General features: G+C 44.4%; 1 protein-coding gene across 3 annotated transcripts; it reads left to right on the top strand.

Annotated features, from left to right (window-relative positions):
* The first annotated feature begins 1,891 nt into the window (after nucleotides 1-1,891).
* On the top strand, nucleotides 1,892-13,111 carry RNF114 (ring finger protein 114). Of its 3 annotated transcripts, none has more exons than XM_073580585.1 (6): nucleotides 1,892-2,096; nucleotides 4,695-4,845; nucleotides 6,596-6,702; nucleotides 7,056-7,170; nucleotides 7,249-7,356; nucleotides 9,620-13,111. In XM_073580585.1, exons 1-6 carry the CDS (start codon nucleotides 1,966-1,968, stop codon nucleotides 9,683-9,685), a joined length of 678 nt encoding a protein of 225 aa, XP_073436686.1. In that variant the 5' UTR covers nucleotides 1,892-1,965; the 3' UTR covers nucleotides 9,686-13,111. The 3 variants fall into 3 exon arrangements, with proteins under 3 accessions (XP_073436686.1, XP_073436688.1, XP_073436687.1); XM_073580587.1 differs by lacking the exon at nucleotides 1,892-2,096 and adding an exon at nucleotides 2,152-2,265; XM_073580586.1 differs by lacking the exon at nucleotides 1,892-2,096 and adding an exon at nucleotides 2,161-2,304.
* Nucleotides 13,112-18,723: the final 5,612 nt, after the last annotated feature.

Genomic DNA, 18,723 nt, shown 5'->3' with positions numbered 1-18,723 from the left:
GCCTATGAGATGCGGCCACCGCCATCAGGGGTTTATCTACAGTATTCTGTAATGCTGTAGATAAGCCCCCGATGTAACCTGAAGGAGAAGAAAAACGAGTTAGATTATACTCACTGGGAGCGCGGTCCGGTCCGATGGTGTCGCGGTCCGGTCCGGCGCCTCCCATCTTCTAGAGATGCCGTCCTCCTTCTTACTTCTCCCTCGGCTCCTGCGCAGGCGTACTTTCTCTGTCCTGTTGAGGGCAGAGCAAAGTACTACAGTGTGCTGGCGCCAGGAAAGGTCAGAGAGGTCCGGCGCCTGCGCACTGCAGGACTCTGCTCTGCCCTAAACAGGACAAAGAAAGTACGCCTGTGCAGGAGCCGAGGGAGAAGTAAGAAGGAGGACGGCATCTCTAGAAGATGGGAGACGCCGGACCGGACCGCGACACCATCGGACCGGAACGGACCGCGACTCCCATGGGACCGGACCGCCCCCTCCGGTGAGTATAATCTAACTCATTTTTCTTCTCCTTCAGGTTACATCGGGGGCTTATCTACTGATAAGCCCCTTTTTACAGATAAAGCATTACAGAATGCTGTAGATAAATCCCCTGGTGGCCACAGCTCATAGGGCAAAAATGAGGTGACAGATTCCCTTTAAATAAAATCTTGAATAATTCCTTAAATACAGTACAACATAATTTATTACTATTTCTCATAAGGGTTTTTTTTACATTACAGCTTAATATAATGAATAAGGGTTAACACTATTATAAGGCTAAGTGCACACGTACCGGAACTCTCGCGGAAATTACCGCGAGAATTCCGGAATTCCAGTCCGCGGGAAAATTGCATTTTAAATTCCCGCGATTTTCCCGCGGAAAAACTAGCATTTTGCAAGCGTATTTAGCTTGCAGAATGCTAGCGTTTTCCAAGCGATCTGTAGCATCGCTTGGAGAACTGATTGACAGGTTGGTCACACTCATCAAACATAGTGTTTGACAAGTGTGACCAACTTTTTACCATTGAGGCTGCGTATGCAGCATCAGTAGTAAAAGATAAAATGTAAAAAAAAATAAAAAATACTGTTATTCTTACCTTCCGACGTCCCGCGCAGGCGTTCCCAGTAATCCTTTGCCAAAATGCCCGCGATGACGTCAGTTCTCGCGGGATCGCGACGTCTCGCGGCAATTCGCGATGACGTCGCGCGAATGACCGCGAGACTTCGCGATCCCGCGAGATCGAACGCCATCGCGGGCATTTTCGCAAAGGATTACTGGGAACGAGAGCGTGAAGAGAAGCGGGAAGGCTGCGCGGGACGTCGGAGGGTGAGAATAACAATATTTTTTATTTTTAAATTCTGTTTTTTACAGGGATATGGTACCCAGAGCCCGGAGAACAGTCTCCTCTCCTCCGGACCGTGGGTACCATCCGCAAATGTTCTGCTTACTTTTCGCATGGTGTGCACAGCCACATGCGGGAAGCAAGCGGAACAATGCATTCCTATGGGTGCGGGATCGCCGCGATTTCGCAAATTAATGAGCATGCTGCGGTTTTTACCGTGAAGCGATTCCGCCGCGGTAAAAACCGCAGCATTAGCACAGCATTGCGGAATCCCATAGGAATGCATGGGATGCTTATTTTTCGCGGCAAAATCGCGCGGTTAAAACCGCCGCGGAAACGCGAAAAAAACGCCACGTGTGAACTCAGCCTAAGTTATAGTTCCTGTTATTATTTGCCTATAGTATTGTTCTTATTGTATCACTACAGTGTGTGATGATCCTCACTGGGTTACTCTGAGCAGTGATATTAGCTGTTATGATTATTATGGCCGTGGTGATTATATTATGATTAGATGATGACGTCAGATCGCGAAGTTTCGGAACCTAAATGTCATGTGACCACCCCCGGGGAGGTCACGTGTCGCGGAAGTAGGGGGCGGGGCCTGGCGTGAGTGACGTCAGAAGGTGTACTGTATGCGGAAGTGATGGCGGGAGAGCAGCAGCGTTGGCCGAGGGGCTCCGGGGCGGCCCGGGATGTAGACCCCATGGAGCGGTTCATCTGCCCCATCTGCCTGGAGGTGTATCAGGACCCGGTGCGGGTCAGCTGCAGCCACACGTGAGTCCTCGCTGCGGGGGGGCACGTGACGCCCGGTTACTGTGCGCCACTTTGGTGGCTGCTGTGTATTCGTCAGTGTGTGCCCAGGGCATGCTGAGAGTTGTAGTGCCGCGGTAGCTGTGGCTTCACCTGAGCAGTGCCTGTCGTTTCTCAGAATCCTCTTCCGAGGGTAAGAAATGAAAGTGAAGATTGTGCAGTCCCATGTAAGGTATGAGGAGAAGGAGGGGAATCATTGTCAGTAATGATTTGTCCGGGATTAATATTGGACGGTAAAAACAAACTGGATAAGTACAGTAGCCCTCGTTCTCGGGGGTCCTGCCTACTACCTGTGTGCCCCCAATAGCTGTAGATTCCACAGCAGACCCCAGACCTCATCGCACCCTGATTAGTTGTTGCCTTTGCCCATTTGTAGTGTTTTTATGTGTATTACATGTTTCCATTTGTGCTCTCCTCCTTTTAAGTTACTTTTCTTTTTTTTTTTTATCCCACTGAGGGAGGAGTTTAGACTTTTTCCAAAAATTTAGGCTTGGCCAATCAAAACTTTAACCCCCCCCACCCCCCAAAAAAAAAGTTAGCAAATGAGTCTGGGCCTAAATGTTAGCTCTGCTCAGTAGTGAGGGCCTGGCAGAGTAAGGAGCGATGAGAGTCCGAAAAAGGTTCTCCTAAGAGCGCAGCCGGCCATTAAAAATTGGACCAAGACCGGAACACAATGCTCGGACTGGTCGCTGCTTAGTCACACTCTGTTGGGAGAGCGACGACCAGGCCAGCATTGCGTCTGATTTCTATGGCCATCTGACTGCGCCCCAAGGGGTAAAAACACAGCCGGAAATCCCCTGCAAGTTGCAGTCCGTGTTGTTGGAGTGAATTACATTGCTCGCTCGAGATAATCCCCCTCATATAATCGGACCACTGATGTGGATTTGAAATATAAACAACCAGGGCTGCTGAGAGGGTGAGGATAGGGGAGTAGTGCTGGGTTTGATACTCTGTATCTTGGATTAACCCTTAAATTTATGTTGGCAAACAAAATTCCCTTGACAGACTGGTGGCAGCGGTGGGATCTGCTTGACTACCCCTGCTGTTATCCTCTTCAGTCATCAATATCAGATTGGTGTGGGTGTGATACCTAGCACACCCACCGATTAGCTGTGCCAGCGGCGGGCGGATAGGATCAGCTGTCAGCTACATAGGCATAGTGGTGGATCTGCAGTACCCTGCTGTGGCCACTATACATGTGACAGAGCTTTGTAGTTCTGCTCCAGCTGATCAGTCTGGACACTGGGTGCTGCACCCCCACGATCAGATATTAATGACCTATCCTTGCAATCCACGTTGCAGATTTGCTGCAGATCCGCAAGTGATTTACAGTAAGACGTTATTCTATGGGGAAAAAAAAATGCTGTGCACATGCTGCGGAAACGCAGCGTTTTTTTTTTTCTGCAGCATGTCAATTCTTTGTGCGGATTCCGCAGCGTTTTTACACCCATTCCATTATAGGAATCCACAGGAAATCTGCATAAAAAAGCACGGATTTTGACCTGCGGATTCTGCCAAGGGATGCAGATTCCGCGCAGGAAATTTCGCACAGAAATCCGTAACATGTGCACATACACTATCAGACTTAAGGGTAGGTTCCCACTACAAAGGGTGCACATTGGCAAATGAGCAAACCAAGCGCTGAATGCCTCAGTTATAAGAATAGTCTGTGTGGCATTAATGCAGTTTATAATTTACATTGTCAATGTTCACATAATACCATGCGCTCTATGGTGTATTTGTATAGAAAAGTTTGGTACACAAAAAGTACTAAACAATGTAAAATAGGCACCACCCTCGCCTGCAGATGTAAGTGATGTTATCTCTGTGCACGTTATCGTGAGAAATTAGCAGTGGTTTGGTGTGGGTGGTTCTGGTGGCTACCCATGCTAATTCTGCATCAGATCTGTGAGCCTGTAGAAAATTGGACTTGTGTGAAAAAATGATGGCTTGAATCTATACAAGGGGTCTTCCTACAGAGCATAGGAAGGTGCCTTCTTCATCAGTATTGGAAAAAGATTATTTACAGTAAAGCCGCTGCCGGTGTGCTGTGACTCTATAGATAATACAGGAGCGCCCTGCCGAGATCTCCTGCAGCAGCTGATCTCAAGAAAACGAAAGGATCTGCAGTACCAAAATCGGACATGCCAGATGCTTATCTGTTCTGACGTAATCTACCGGGGGCCTCCCGTACACATTAGACTGTTGGACGAGACCGCCGATATCGGTGGGTTCAGCCGAGGTTAGGGTGAGGTGTATGAGGGGCCTTTGAGCTCATCTTTTCTCTCTAACCTGTTTGGTGCTTGTGTTACAGATCCAGCAAAGAATTTTCATCCATCTATTTTGGAACTCTGAAAAGCTTGTGTTTCAGGACTTTACTGTACCCATATTGTTTGTCACTAGATTTATTTGTTTCTGGAAATTTAAGTCAGTGATTCAGACTGTCTTCTTTGTGATCTGCACGCTGGGAGATGTTTCACAAGCACAAATCATCAGTCCAATCTATTAATGTAGACACGTTTTCCTGTGTTTTTTTTTTTATTTTTTTTTTATTCTCTGCAGATTTTGCTCCTCCTGCCACCAGCAGTGTATGAAGCAGAAAAGCCCCATCTGCGCTGTGTGCCGTTCTCCCCTAAGCCCCGGCAGGAAAGCCTCCGATCTGGAGAGACAAATGCGGGACGTCCAGGCCTCCTGTAAAGGTTGTCATTTACAGGTGAGTGAATCAGATCCTAGAACATTCAGAAAGTCCCGGACTGTTCCTATTGGGGTTCTCAGAGTGTGTCACTCCGTGACCTGTTATTTGTTGTTTTCCTACATTATATTGCACCCTCCAGTCCCATCCGGAGCAGCAGTCACAATTCAAGATTTCTTTTCTGGTTCCCCACCCCTGACATACACAGGCAATCCCTGCGTGTTTTGTGGTTGTGTAACAACGGCAAAACATGCGTGCGCGGGGACTTGAACATGTAACATAGTAACATAGTTATTAAGGTTGAAGGGAGACTTTAAGTCCATCTAGTTCAACCCATATCCTATCCTAACTTGCCCTAACATGTTGATCCAGAGGAAGGTAAAAAAGGACACGCGGTACTCTGTACGTACCCGGGCACCCTCGTCAAACTTGAGGAATGAGCGCCTGGGCTCATCACTATTTATGACCTGATAGAGAAACCATGCATGCAAGGATTGGAGGCAGCCCATCATTGGGGGGAGTGTGGAGGCAAACGGGAGCCTCCAGAAAGAAGTCTGACTCCACTGTAGTTTATGGGAGTTGTGAAACATTAGGCAGTAAGCACAAAACCATTAAAATCAATTGGGAGCTTATTCAAAGTTTTTGATGTTGATTTCAGAACAGAATCTTTTTCTAAATCCTCTTCCGAAAACTGTAAATGTACCACTAGAGTGCTGACTGGTGCAGGTTGGCATCGTACAAGTAGATTTTGCACCTATCAGACATTCGTGGCATATTATCACAGGTGGTAATACATCCAGACAACTTGCCCCCCCTCCCCCCCAAAAAAAAAAAAAAATGTTGTGCTCTCCTGCTCTAAATTCTACATCCCCCCCCCCCCTAGAGGGGCAGGAGATATTCAGGGGTGTGTTTTTTATTTTTTTGTAAGTGGTAAAAAAAAATAAAAAGAGAGACTTCTTTACGGTTTATTGCACATGCAGTGGATGTGCCATAAATGTATGAGATAGGAGCACCCGTTAAAGGTGACAAAATCACCAGTTAGGTCAGGATCAGCTATTGGGGGAAGTAGTCTGGCAGCGGCTTACTCCACTCTCCCCTTACAGAATCCTTGGCTCAGCTTGCCTATGTGCAGCGAGGGGGATAAGAGATACACCAGACAGACTGATACGTGAACGAGTGTTCTAATCTCTTGTCTTTTTAAAGGTGTTTTCCGTTTTTGTAAAACCCCTGTCCCTCCAGTTGCAGTCTGTTTCAAAAAGCACCCACTCTGCTTTACTTACCCTGCCGGGGTCCAGCACTGAACCCTCGCTGCTGCTCGTGGTGGTCTGCAGCCAATAACTAAACTCAGCGGCTTTTGGGGTCAGCTCACTGATTATCTGCAGCACTGTGAATGTGACTATATCACTGGTCGAGAAGTTGAGCTAATCAAGTATTTACGGCCAGCTGTACGATCCATACAAGGTCAGCGATTTATTAATAAGCCTCTTATAGGGAGGGTGTGATGTAAATGGTGTGACGTTTTGGGTTCTCTTAACTCTAGAAATCTATTCTCTTCTGTTGCCTGCAGTGCAGCAGCTCGCTGATTTCTCCATGTGAAGCATCAGTCAGACCTGAGTTCCCCTTGAGGCTGAGTTGATTGAGATTATTAATAGTGAGAAAGTTCTGGACTTTCCTCTTTTGGGAGTCAGTTTTTGTTTAATTAAATCAGGGGGATTTCCAGCCGCGTCGTCTTCTGGTTTCCTGACTGCTCACGTGTTCCTTCTCGTTACAGATGGCCCTATCAAACATGAGAAGCCACTCTGCCACTTGTTCCAAATACGACAGCTACGTCATGGAGGGGATTAAGTCAGTGAAGAAGGAGCAGCCGCAAGTTGTCAGGTAAGTGACCTGTATGTCACGGTCTGCAAGAGTAAACTCTGAAGTGCAGTGGACAGTAGACCGTGCGTATGTACGAGATGAGTATGTGGCCTCCTCATTCCTAAAAAAAAAAAAAAAAAAAAAATGATTGGAACACGTACAGAGGCTACCAATCCAAAATGTGTTGTACAGCAAGTTAATGGTGAAATACCTTGCTGTACATTAAAAAAGAAAATGACTACATGCACTTCCAAACCTATATCTATGTCTGTGGTCACCGCCGTGCCCTACACATGGAGCAGCGTGTATGACATATCCCTGAAGTGCATTATTTACAGTGCTCCATAAAGCTTCCCTTCTGTTTTTTGTGGCAGCGATGTCCCAAACCGCTTCACCTTTGTGTGTCCATATTGTCGGCAGCAAAACCTGGATCAGGAGGGTTTGGTGGACCATTGCAATAAAAGCCACTTCTCTGACCCCACCCCAGTGGTAAGGCCTCAAATTCTTATTCTAACCCTATGTATGCTTGCTGCCTATCTACCACCTCACCCATATTCTCTCGCATAGGTTTGCCCTATCTGTGCCTCCATGCCCTGGGGAGATCCAGGCTACAGAAGCGCTAATTTCATGGAGCACATCCACCGCCGTCACAGATTCTCATACGATACGTTTGTGGTTAGTAAATCTACATATACCATGCTTATAAGAACTGACTGTGAGAAGCAGCACTGCTCTATTACACCCTTGGAAAGGGATTTATTAGTGACCATCCGACATCTTTGTAAATGTGGCGGCGTCACAGAAATGTTGCCCTGTTTAGTCTGACTAATGTTACCCAATATAGTGCGCTCAATAAGAGATTGTTTCTCTGCTGCCCACTGGTGGAATTACTGGTGAATGACTCATTGATCTCAGCTGAGTTAGCTAGAAATGCAGCAGAGTATTATCTGCAAAACAATTTTATGTCTATGGAACTTGGGATAAATCTAATTTGCCATCTTTGGTGATGAGTGCAAGTGATCGTTACTCAAGTTTGCTTTTGTTGCTTGGATATGCACAGAGTATCGCTGGTGTTCGAGTCCCCAGGACATGTTTTGCGGCGGTTAGACATCCACAAAACATTGGGGATTGCCGGTGTTTGTCAGGCGCAGGGACTTGAACGTGTTACTTGAGCATCCGTGATACTCTGCATACCCGCGCACCATTGGCAAATTCGAGTAACGAGCGCTTGCGCTCATCGCTAGCCGTTTTATAAATGACCAGATTCAGAGCATGGATTTTTATCAGTTTCTGAAATCTTAAACATGGCTAACTTATTTTAATTTCCCAGAGGAGCATAGCTTGGCCTAGAAGTCTCGGTACGATGACTTGGCACTCCACTCTCCAGAAGGAGAAACTTTCCTTCTGAGACCCCCTGTCAGAAGCCTCTCACCTAGCCACCTGCTTTGCACTGATGAGGATCAAATACCCCAAAGCACGTGTGTGTAAATGGAGTATCTGATTTGGCTTCTTATCCCGTCATGCTCTCCAACCTAGCAGCATTCACCATGTATAACTAAAATTGTTGAATAACTTTACACAGGGACAGGGCTGGTTAGGCATTAAATCAATGTTTAAAAAAAAAAAAAAAAAGTAATAGGTTCGCTTTTCCTATGCCTGGCTTCAGAGGTGCTCTGTTCATGACCGGAAGCTATCATCTAAACTTCCGGTCATGCGCAGTGTTGCTTTGAAGCCGAGAAGCATACACTTGGCTACAGAGGTGCAGTAATGCTGCTGAAATGAGCTGCACACATGTGTGAGATGTGCAGGAGCTGGTGATGGCACCAGGGCCCTACTAGGGCGTGATAAAATGGAAAAAGGGCTGACTAGTCAAAGCCCTAATTAGCATAGGAAATGGGGACATTATAAATGCTTTTTTTAAACATTGATTTAACTGGGGGTTTGATTTTAGTGAAGCTTATTATCAAAACCTCTCCTGGTTGGAATGGGAGCAATGGATCATAACTTCATATTGGACAATTACCCAAACTTCAGTTCCCAGATGCTTTAAAGTGAGTGCATCATTGGAAAATAGCTTAAAATAAAAGTGGGGTGTAGAGCCTCCCAGGCGTAAACCAATCCTCCAATATTCGTACAAAAATGAAGGCAGAGCTCCCAAAAATAGGAAATTTTAAACCTTTAATAGCCCATTGTGACGACTGTTTTTTTTCTATTTGGGGGGAGTGCTGTTTTCATTTTTGTACGTATATTGGAGGATTAGTGTGTTCATGGGGGATCTGTCTGTCATCCTGATCTGTATTTAAAAAATTAAAATAACTTTTAATACACAACCCTAATTTGAATCACTGTCTGATAATACATTCCCTTTGAAATGGATAACGAATATTTTATTTTTACTTTATGGTAATTCATAAAATATTTTATCCATTAGCAATGGCAGGTCAAGACTGCTGTTCACATGAATGAGAATACATGTTGGTGTAAAGCAGCTTGCACTGTTGGTGATAAGTGTGCAGGGAGACTATGGGGTGTTGGGCTCACTCCTACACTTGTTATATATTTCCTCCCTGGGTAGTAACAACAGGGTGGAGCTTGACATTTTTGTATTTTCTCTTTTCAGCAACTTCTGCCTCATTTTTGCTGCTCTGTCTCCCTCTAGTGGTGGTTATTGGGGATTAAAATCATTCTTACATTCCTGGTAGTGATGAGTGAACGCCGCGGATGTTCGACAGCCACAACAAATGCATGGATTGCCTAACAAACAGACAATTTCTGCATGTGTTGAGGCTGTCGAACAGCCATGACACATGCAGCCGCGACGACTCGAACATAGTATTCGAGCACGCCGAAGTCACTCGGTTAGTGTCCTGGGATAACACGTTATCTAATCACGTTCGCTCGTCACTGAATTCTGGTTCTTTCCCTTTCTCTTTTACAGGATTACAGCGCCGATGAGGATGACATGATGCGTGAGGCCCTAGTCCGATCCCTAACGGACAATTGAGAATGGAGATGATTGAAGAATCGCACACATTGTCTGGCTCCACTCCTCTTACTGATCGTCCCGTTCCCCAGATAGGCTGCTGACCAGCTGAAAGTGACTTTTCCGTTTAGGCATTGAACTGGGGTGTTTGTTCACCGCTGTGTGTCCAGGTTATAGATGTCTCTGTATGTCAATTGTTTTCACTGTCGATCATGAGGCTGATGAGTCTCTCGATCACTATAGCTGCCGCCCTTCCCTTCATATATTCTGTTATAAGTTCATTGTACAGGTTTCTTTCTATGTATATTCATGTATTTTGTAGGCAGGGAGATAAGTCTTTGTATAACCGCTGGATTTTATATCAGACTTCTTACCAGCTTTCAGTTGAAAATCTTTTTTTTTTTTTTTTATTTCTCATTATCATCATTTTATTCAATCAATGTGGTTTTATTTAATATCAAACTTTCTCTAACTCCATTGAATGTGAGTCTCCAGTCTGAGTTCATCACGCGCAACCTCAGGGTGAGATATGTCAGCATATTTCCTTTTCGCCTCTTCTCTCCTCTATCCTGGATTTTCTATAGGGGAAACTACTACTGGTTGTAGGAGCAGAAAATCATGCGGCTGCAATTCTTCTTGGGGGTTATACCATCTGCACAACGTCTGTCCACGTGACCTATTTGGGACTGCTGAACCCCCACCGTATTATCTCGAGACATTTAATTATTACATGGTCGCCCACTTGTAGTAATACACGTTCTCTGTGACTGCCTGCAGCGTCCCCGGCTGGGGCTAGATTGCATGCCCACCCAATGCAGCGCTCGTAGTGGGCTGCCGATCTCCGCATTCATCCCAGCCCACTGTGCGTGGCAGACTTGTGATATGGCAGGTGAAACTGTAGTAATTGTGCTCTCCCCCTCTCTCCAATATCACAAAGTTTTCTAAACTGCAGCCTCATTCAGTCATAGGTGCAAATATTTGTATATTCTCTCCAGCATTAATCATGGATTTGTTTCAGAAAGGATGATGGGAGTAGGAGTATGTGCATGTGGTGGAAGAATTGTCTAAAACATATGCATTACCATGCAGATTTACAGCAGAGTATACCCATTACACTTAAAAAGGGGGTAAAATACGAAAACAAAGGATTTAAAAATGTACACCACAAAAAACGTCACAAATCCGGGCAGGAAAACTGCATCCTGTGTGGACATACCCCTATGTTTCAGGGTGTGAACTGACTGCCAATGTTCTAGTATCTGTATCATCCTTGGGAGAACGGGATTTCCTCCTGTTTGCTTATCTGGAAGTCGCTCTGCATCGGTGAGATTGGTGTGCGTTGCAACTGTAGATAGTATTTTTTTTTTTTCTTTTTAAATGTCTCCCTTCTGTATAGTTTTCTTCTATGGCCTTAGTTTTTCACTTGCCTTTTGTATTGTACCCTAAACTCATTCAAGACTTGGGGGAGCAGTGTTTTGCTTTCTGACAGATGCATCAGGTTTCCTTTAAGGAGATGTCGCACAATATTAGCTTGATTTCTATCTGCAGGCTAAAGCTGGAGTCACACATAGCGTCTCACCAGCGATCCCGACAAAGATATCAACGTGTCAGGATCGCTGGTGAGTCGCTATGTGATCGCTGGTGAGCTGTCACACAGACAGCTTCACCAGCGATCAGCACAGCGACCCCGAGCGCGCGGCGTCGCTGTGCTTGTTAGTTACCAGCGCGCTGATGCAGGGAGCTGGTAACTAACGTACACATCGGGTATCTAAGGGACGTGCGTCCCTTGGATACCCGATGTGTATGCTGGAGACCAGCGACAAAAGAAATATCCAGCGGTTTCCTACAGCGATACCGACAGGGGGGCCGGTCGCTGATCGCTGTCACACACACCCCGTGTGACGGGGCCCTAAGTGATAAGTTGCTGAAGGCTATGACGTCTCCCCCTCCCATCCTTTACGTGGAGCAGCAGACGTAAATGCACAATGACAGACTATTCATTGTCTGTGGGACTGATGGAGGTGAAGCCCCTTTTAAAGAGCCAAGTCCACTTTTTTTCATATGTTGTTACTGCAGGCCACATTCACACCGTTATATTCATCGGATTACGGACCGCCCGCATGGCTCCTGACCTGAGCTTCACAGCCTCATAAATGCCTATGCGACCATCAAGTTCAGGTCTGGGTGCTGGTGGCCAGTCCGTGAATCGCTGCCTGAACTGACAGTGACACACAGATTGGCGAATGTGGCCTTAGACTTTTGGAAAATTATTTTTGTTCTTGAATATCTCCATAATGGCTGATGGTAGGGTCACAATGTTCCATCTAAAAACCCCTTCAGAGATCGTCACGGATTTCGGTCACCCTGTTTTAATCTTTTTTTTTTTTTTTTTTTTCTTTTCAGGAAAGATCTGTATATCTTGACTTTACTGGAGAAAGAGGGGGGAAATGCAAAATAAATCTTGTTTCAGTCCTTTTACTAGAGTAAATGCATCCACCAAGAGTTTGGTACAATTGTTGTACTCCACCACTGAGGTGGCATAACATCACTGAGGAAAACCGGAGGGAATTTTCCCCCTTGATGGTAATTTTGTTTTATGTTATTGGCTTTTATTTATTTTAACCAGTTTTTTTTTTTTAAATAAAAATTTATGGTATAAAATGCCAAATAACGGTACAAAAAAACAATCACCCTGGGGGGGGGGGTAGAGTCTCCCCATTTGTGACTCCATTCCTCACCATTTTAATATCTGATTGCTGTCCTGAATGGGAACATTCATTGCTTACAGCCAGGGTCTGCAAATCGGAAGGGATGTATGGTAATATTTCTCACAGCTGAGTCTGTCTATAACTGCATCCGTGAAGAGGACAGAGCTGCATCTAAGGGATCATAGGAAATACACATACAAAAGTTGGAGGGTTTTTTTTATTTTTATATATAAACCCTTTTCCCACCCAACTGATGACCTGCTTAGGAAAATAGCTGAATTAAAAATCTGTTTTGTGACAACCATTGTTAACCTGCCCCATTTCTACATCATTATCACGGCTACCTGTTAACATTGCTTAACTCTTTAGAGCCCGTTAAGGAGCGTGAACGCATTTTGCTCTATCTCCTCTGCGCTCCGGCCTTCGCAGCATTTACAGGTAGTCCTGTCTCTGTGAGTCCTTTATTTTTCTCCGGTGCCAATCTGTCAACTTTATAATTTTTTTGTAATCATAAAGCTTCGGTAACCATGAACATAAAGTGTAGTTTTCTGTAACTAGCCGCCCAGGCACTTTTTTTTTTTTTTCTGATTTCTTGCACTGCTTCCAGGACGGTCAACCTCGGAAAACTTCTCTGTCACTTTTATTATTTATGCAAATTAATGTATCAGGTGATTTACATAAAGTTTCCAAAATAATGTTTGTAATTCTGAGCAGCAATAAAGCACTTGGAGGAATCGCCGAGCTGTGTCTGTTTTGTGCGCTTGTGTCGGGAGGCTCCACGTCATAAAATGCTTCCATAATTGAACCATTTCCTGAAATATGGGGCATGGATGGGAAGAGCCGGATGAGGTTGTGGCTACCATTACAACTGCCACGGGGGCTGATTGCTTTGCATCTTATTTTCCCCAGTCTATTATGATTATCACCCCCCCCATTCATCTACCTGAGACTAAGACTGGATGTGCACATCATTAGTAATTCTACTGCTGTTAAGTATCCAAGGGATTTTTTTTTTTTTTTTTTATTATACACAAACCAATATTTGGTGAGGTTTTGCACATGCTGCATTAAAGTTGCCAATTTGAATAAATGGGTCTTCAAAAAAACCAAAACAAACGGATTGCAAATATGCCAGCCGAGTTGCCTCTGTGCCCATGTTGAGTATTTGCAGCAGAAATTTTGCCATCATTTAACTGCGTAAAATTGGTGCCGTTTTTGATGCGCTCACCCCCAAGTCATTTGGATGGGTGAATGCTGCAAGAACTGACATGCTAAACACAGTAAAAAAAAAAAAAAACACAAATAAAAATACTCTGTTGTAAAGACGTAACAGTAAACCGCAAGTGCTAGTAAAAAGATGATAAAAAAACAGGGCATTTGGTTGATACATTTTTTGCAAAAAAAGTATACTAAGCCGCTCTACTAAACGTTAAGGTAACCCATATCAGAGCAGTCCCTAACAGATGTATTTAAAAACCTGATCATGTGTATAGTACCTATACAAGATTTAGGGAGGTCTCCACCCTTCCCTTGAGAGCCATTCACATAAAGTGTCCACATCAGTCATTACCTGTCTGAATCCTGCTCATATAAGTACTATACACCTGATCAGGTTCTTAAATACATCAGTTAGGGACTGCTCTGATATGGGTTACCTTGATGTTCGGTAGAGTGGCTTAGTATACATTTTTTGCAAAAAACGTATCAACCAAATACACTGTTTTTTTTATCATCTTTTTACTAGCACTTGCTGTTTACTGTTACTTTTTTTTTTTTACAACAGAGTATTTTTATATGTTTGTTTTTCTGTGCTTGTCTGTGTTTGTGTTTTGGTGGTGTGACCACTGTCCTATAGACTTGTTCACTGTGTGCATGGCCCATGTGTGTGTAAAGAGCTGACATGCTGCAAATTTGTGTAGTAGCAAAAAAGCAATTTGATGGTCCGACGTGTACAGGAAGTTTCAGAAATCCCATTTATTTTGCTTATACTGTGAAGTACAGCGTTTTGGGGCAGAAATTTCTGCTGCAAAAACTGGTGTGCATACCGTAAGGACTCGTTCAGATGAGCTTATATCAGTCTGTGCCATCCGTATGAACAACGGGCAGCATGGGGACAATACTTGGACCAATGCAAGTCAACGTGGTAGTTCACATGGATGGTTTTGCACACTGACCAATGGTCTGCCAGTGAAAAAAATAAAAATTGCAGCATGCGCCACTTTGATCCGTTTTTTGCTTATAAGGTCTATCTATGTGTTTCACACAACTTGTACCTAGTATCGTCCATGTCTGTATTTTGTTTTTTTTTTCCCCTTCCTGTATACCGAGTGGTCAGCACAAAATCATGGAAATGTGACCGATCCTGATCTGAGTATGATCAAAATTGCCGATGCAAGTCTGGGTCTGTGAAAAAATCGGACAGCACTCGGGTGCCATCTTTGTGCTGTTTTTCACAAACTGTTAGATGGAAGGGAGGAGCGCTGGAGTGCTGGGTTCAAATCCCACAGAGGACAACATCTGCAAGGTGTTTGTATGGGTTTCCTCCGGGTTCTCCGGTTTCCTTCCATATTCCAAAGACATACTGATAGGGAATGTAGATTGTGAGTCCCAATGGGGACCGTGAGCATGACAACTGTAAAATTTCCAATATGATGGCGCTACAGTTGTGGCCAAAAGTATTGACACCCCTGCAATTCTGTCAGATAATACTCAGTTTCTTCCTGAAAATTATTGCAAACGCATTCTTTTGTATTATTATCTTCATTTAATTTGTCTTAAATGAAAAAACACAAAAAGAATTGTCCTAAAGCCAAATTGGATATAATTCCACACCAAACATAAAAAAGAGGGTGGACAAAAGTATTGGCACTGTTCGAAAAATCATGTGATGCTTCTCTAATTTGTGTAATTAACAGCACCTGTAACTTACCTGTGGCACCTAACAGGTGTTGGCAATAACTAAATCACACTTGCAGCCAGTTGACATGGATTAAAGTTGACTCAACCTCTGTCCTGTGTCCTTGTGTGTACCACATTGAGCATGGAGAAAAGAAAGCAGACCAAAGAACTGTCTGAGGACTTGAGAAACCAAATTGTGAGGAAGCATGAGCAATCTCAAGGCTACAAGTCCATCTCCAAAGACCTGAATGTTCTTGTGTCTACCGTGCGCAGTGTCATCAAGAAGTTTAAAGCCCATGGCACTGTGGCTAACCTCCCTAGATGTGGACGGAAAAGAAAAATTGACAAGAGATTTCAAAGCAAGATTGTGCGGATGTTGGATAAAGAACCTCGACTAACATCCAAACAAGTTCAAGCTGCCCTGCAGTCCGAGGGTACAACAGTGTCAACCCGTACTATCCGTCGGCATCTGAATGAAAAGGGACTGTATGGTAGGAGACCCAGGAAGACTCCACTTCTTACCCCGAGACAAAAAAAAGCCAGGCTGGAGTTTGCCAAAACTTACTTGAAAAAGCCTAAAATGTTTTGGAAGAATGTTCTCTGGTCAGATGAGACAAAAGTAGAGCTTTTTGGGCAAAGGCATCAACGTAAAGTTTACAGGAGAAAAAAAGAGGCATTCAAAGAAAAGAACACGGGCCCTACAGTCAAACATGGTGGAGGTTCCCTGATGTTTTGGGGTTGCTTTGCTGCCTCTGGCACTGGACTGCTTGACCGTGTGCATGGCATTATGAAGTCTGAAGACTACCAACAAATTTTGCAGCATAATGTAGGGCCCAGTGTGAGAAAGCTGGGTCTCCCTCAGAGGTCATGGGTCTTACAGCAGGACAATGACCCAAAACACACTTCAAAAAGCACTAGAAAACGGTTTGAGAGAAAGCACTGGAGACTTCTAAGGTGGCCAGCAATGAGTCCAGGCCTGAATCCCAAAGAGCACCTGTGGAGAGATCTAAAAATGGCAGTTTGGAGAAGGCACCCTTCAAATATCAGGGACCTGGAGCAGTTTGCCAAAGAAGAATGGTCTAAAATTCCAGCAGAGCATTGTAAGAAACTCATTGATGGTTACCGGAAGCGGTTGGTCACAGTTATTTTGGCTAAAGGTTGTGCAACCAAGTATTAGGCTGAGGGTGCCAATACTTTTGTCTGGCCCATTTTTGGAGTTTTGTGTGAAATGATCAGTTTTGCTTCATTCTTTTTTGTGTTTTTTCATTTAAGACAAATTAAATGAAGATAATAATACCAAAGAATTTGTGTTTGCAATCATTTTCAGGAAGAAACTGAGTATTATCTGACAAAATTGCAGGGGTGTCAATACTTTTGGCCACAACTGTATATAAATAAATAGACATGGTGGAACGCCGTCAAGTAACTACCTCTTTTCACCACTAGAGGGTAGTGATGTTTGTTGCAGATTTGAAGCTCTTCCTCATCTGGTGATTGTCAGGATGTGAGAGTCAGAGGAGTTCTATCAGCTTAGGCTGAATGTTGCAGATTTCTTAAGAAATGTGTGTTCAATTGAAAATAAAAGTTTCAGCTCTGCCAGACCTTCCTTTGTTGTCTTAGCCTATAGTGTAGTTAGTGCCAGCAGAGGTATCAGCCAGGGCGTAGTGTCACACCAGTCCTCAACTTGGGCTGCAATATAAGGCCACGCACAGTATTTGGTCAGTATTTTACATCCATACTTGTAAGCCAAAACCAAGAGAGGAATAATAGGAGGAAAGGTATAATAAAAATCTGTGCACCACTTCTGTATTTATCACCCACTCCTAGTTTTATCTTACAAATACTGATGTAAAATACTGACCAAATACTGAACGTGGCCTAAATCTTAGCATAGAACTACATATTTATAGCATGTGCTTAATCACAGGAGTGTCTTTTCCTAGTAATTGTTGTACCACACTTTCACCAGTAGGTGGTGCTGTTGGTGTGTCACTTGCTACAATATAGGCTTCTGTATCAAGGACTGACCTGATCGCAGGTTTACATAGAACTGCAGGTAAATGAATATTTAAATGCACTGTGGTATGTAGCTGTTAATTCCACTACTTTTATTATGCCCACCTGTACAGAAACCAAACAGACCCAATTATAGTTAATGGGATCCGCCGGGCTTTGCTTTTGTCTGTCCAAGTAACAGATGTACCTAGAACAGAAAACGCAGAACTCTAAATGTCAGTGTGATTCTAGCCTAAAATGTGCAGTGCAAGCGCAGACGACAACCCAAAGCTGCACTGAAAACTCCCCTAGGGGGTGGATTTTACTACAAGATATTTGCAATATATGGGGTGGAAGGCGGCAGTGAAATCCGTCCCGGAGGATCAGATGTGGATAAGAGGGGCGTCCTTTTGGAAAGGTTTCTCTGCACTAAATTTAACGTTAAGGTGGAATTTAGACGCTGGTGAAATGCTGTGTGCATACAGACTCGGGGTTTCCCAACCTGAACTCAACAGCCCCATATATGCCTATGAGCAATGGCGGACGCTGACAGGAGAGGTTCCTTGTGGCAGAACAGAACATTGGCCTTTTCCGGTCTACTAACTCATCAAAATGCACAATTTCGCCTGGTTTGGGGGTAGAAGTGGCCCCTTTACCTTCTGGGCCCCTGCGTGGCTGCACAGGTTGCCCCAATAATATGTCCGCCCCTCCTTTTGAGGCAGTTTAGCTCAGAAAACCCTCAGCCAGTCCATACATCACAGACTGTGTTTCATGGATGTCTAAATTTGTCCTAAACCCCTATTCAGACACTGGTGAGTTCTGTATTTTTCCCGGATAGAACATGCACTCATAGTCTATGGGACTGTTCACATGTCCATGTTTTTTTGCAGACTGGTCTTCAAAAAGAAAATCACATCAATGTCCATTTTTGATTGGAGTCATGGATCAAAAATACCCACAGAAGTGAGAATCGTGGACAGCACACGAATGTAATAACGTGAGATATCAGACCGCTACGGGGAAGGTGGCTGGTCATGGTTGTTCCTAGGGAAAGCTGATCCTTTTCTCAGAATTTTGGCTGCTCTTCCTGATTTAGAGGACGGGACCAGTTTCTGGATAATAATAATAATGGTACAATCTCGTGTTGATATATAAGCACCTCGGGTCCCAGTGGCACCTGGGCCTCTGCTCCATGGGTGGTGATAGCTGCACATAGACAAGTCAAGCCTTGGTGATCAGCCTCCATTGTGCCATCTCCCAGCTCTGATACCAGGGGCCTATATTGTGATGCACCATTTTGATCTTTTCCTTTTGGAGTGCTTCTCTTTTATCCACATGCCTGATCTGTATCACTTCTGCAGTTGTTCCTTTGTATCTTGGAGGTTTGTACATTGGGGGGAGTTACCACTTGCTGATCAGGAATGTTCTCCTTGGGCCAGAAGCTACGAGGGTTTCATC

Source organism: Dendrobates tinctorius, unplaced genomic scaffold, assembly GCF_039654945.1.
Source record: "Dendrobates tinctorius isolate UK_male_01 unplaced genomic scaffold, ASM3965494v1 ptg000065l, whole genome shotgun sequence".
Classification (NCBI taxonomy): Eukaryota; Metazoa; Chordata; class Amphibia; order Anura; family Dendrobatidae; genus Dendrobates; species Dendrobates tinctorius.
The sequence above is the reverse complement of the archived record's forward strand: the minus strand, read 5'-3'. Positions and strand labels throughout refer to the sequence as shown.

Excerpts from the sequence above, each read along its gene's own strand:
- RNF114 (XM_073580585.1), top strand. The coding sequence starts at position 1,966 with ATGGCGGGAGAGCAGCAGCGTTGGCCGAGGGGCTCCGGGGCGGCCCGG. Across the intron at positions 2,097-4,694 it reads CGGGTCAGCTGCAGCCACAC|ATTTTGCTCCTCCTGCCACC; the intron begins GTGAGTCCTCGC and ends TATTCTCTGCAG. Across the intron at positions 7,171-7,248 it reads TCTCTGACCCCACCCCAGTG|GTTTGCCCTATCTGTGCCTC; the intron begins GTAAGGCCTCAA and ends TCTCTCGCATAG.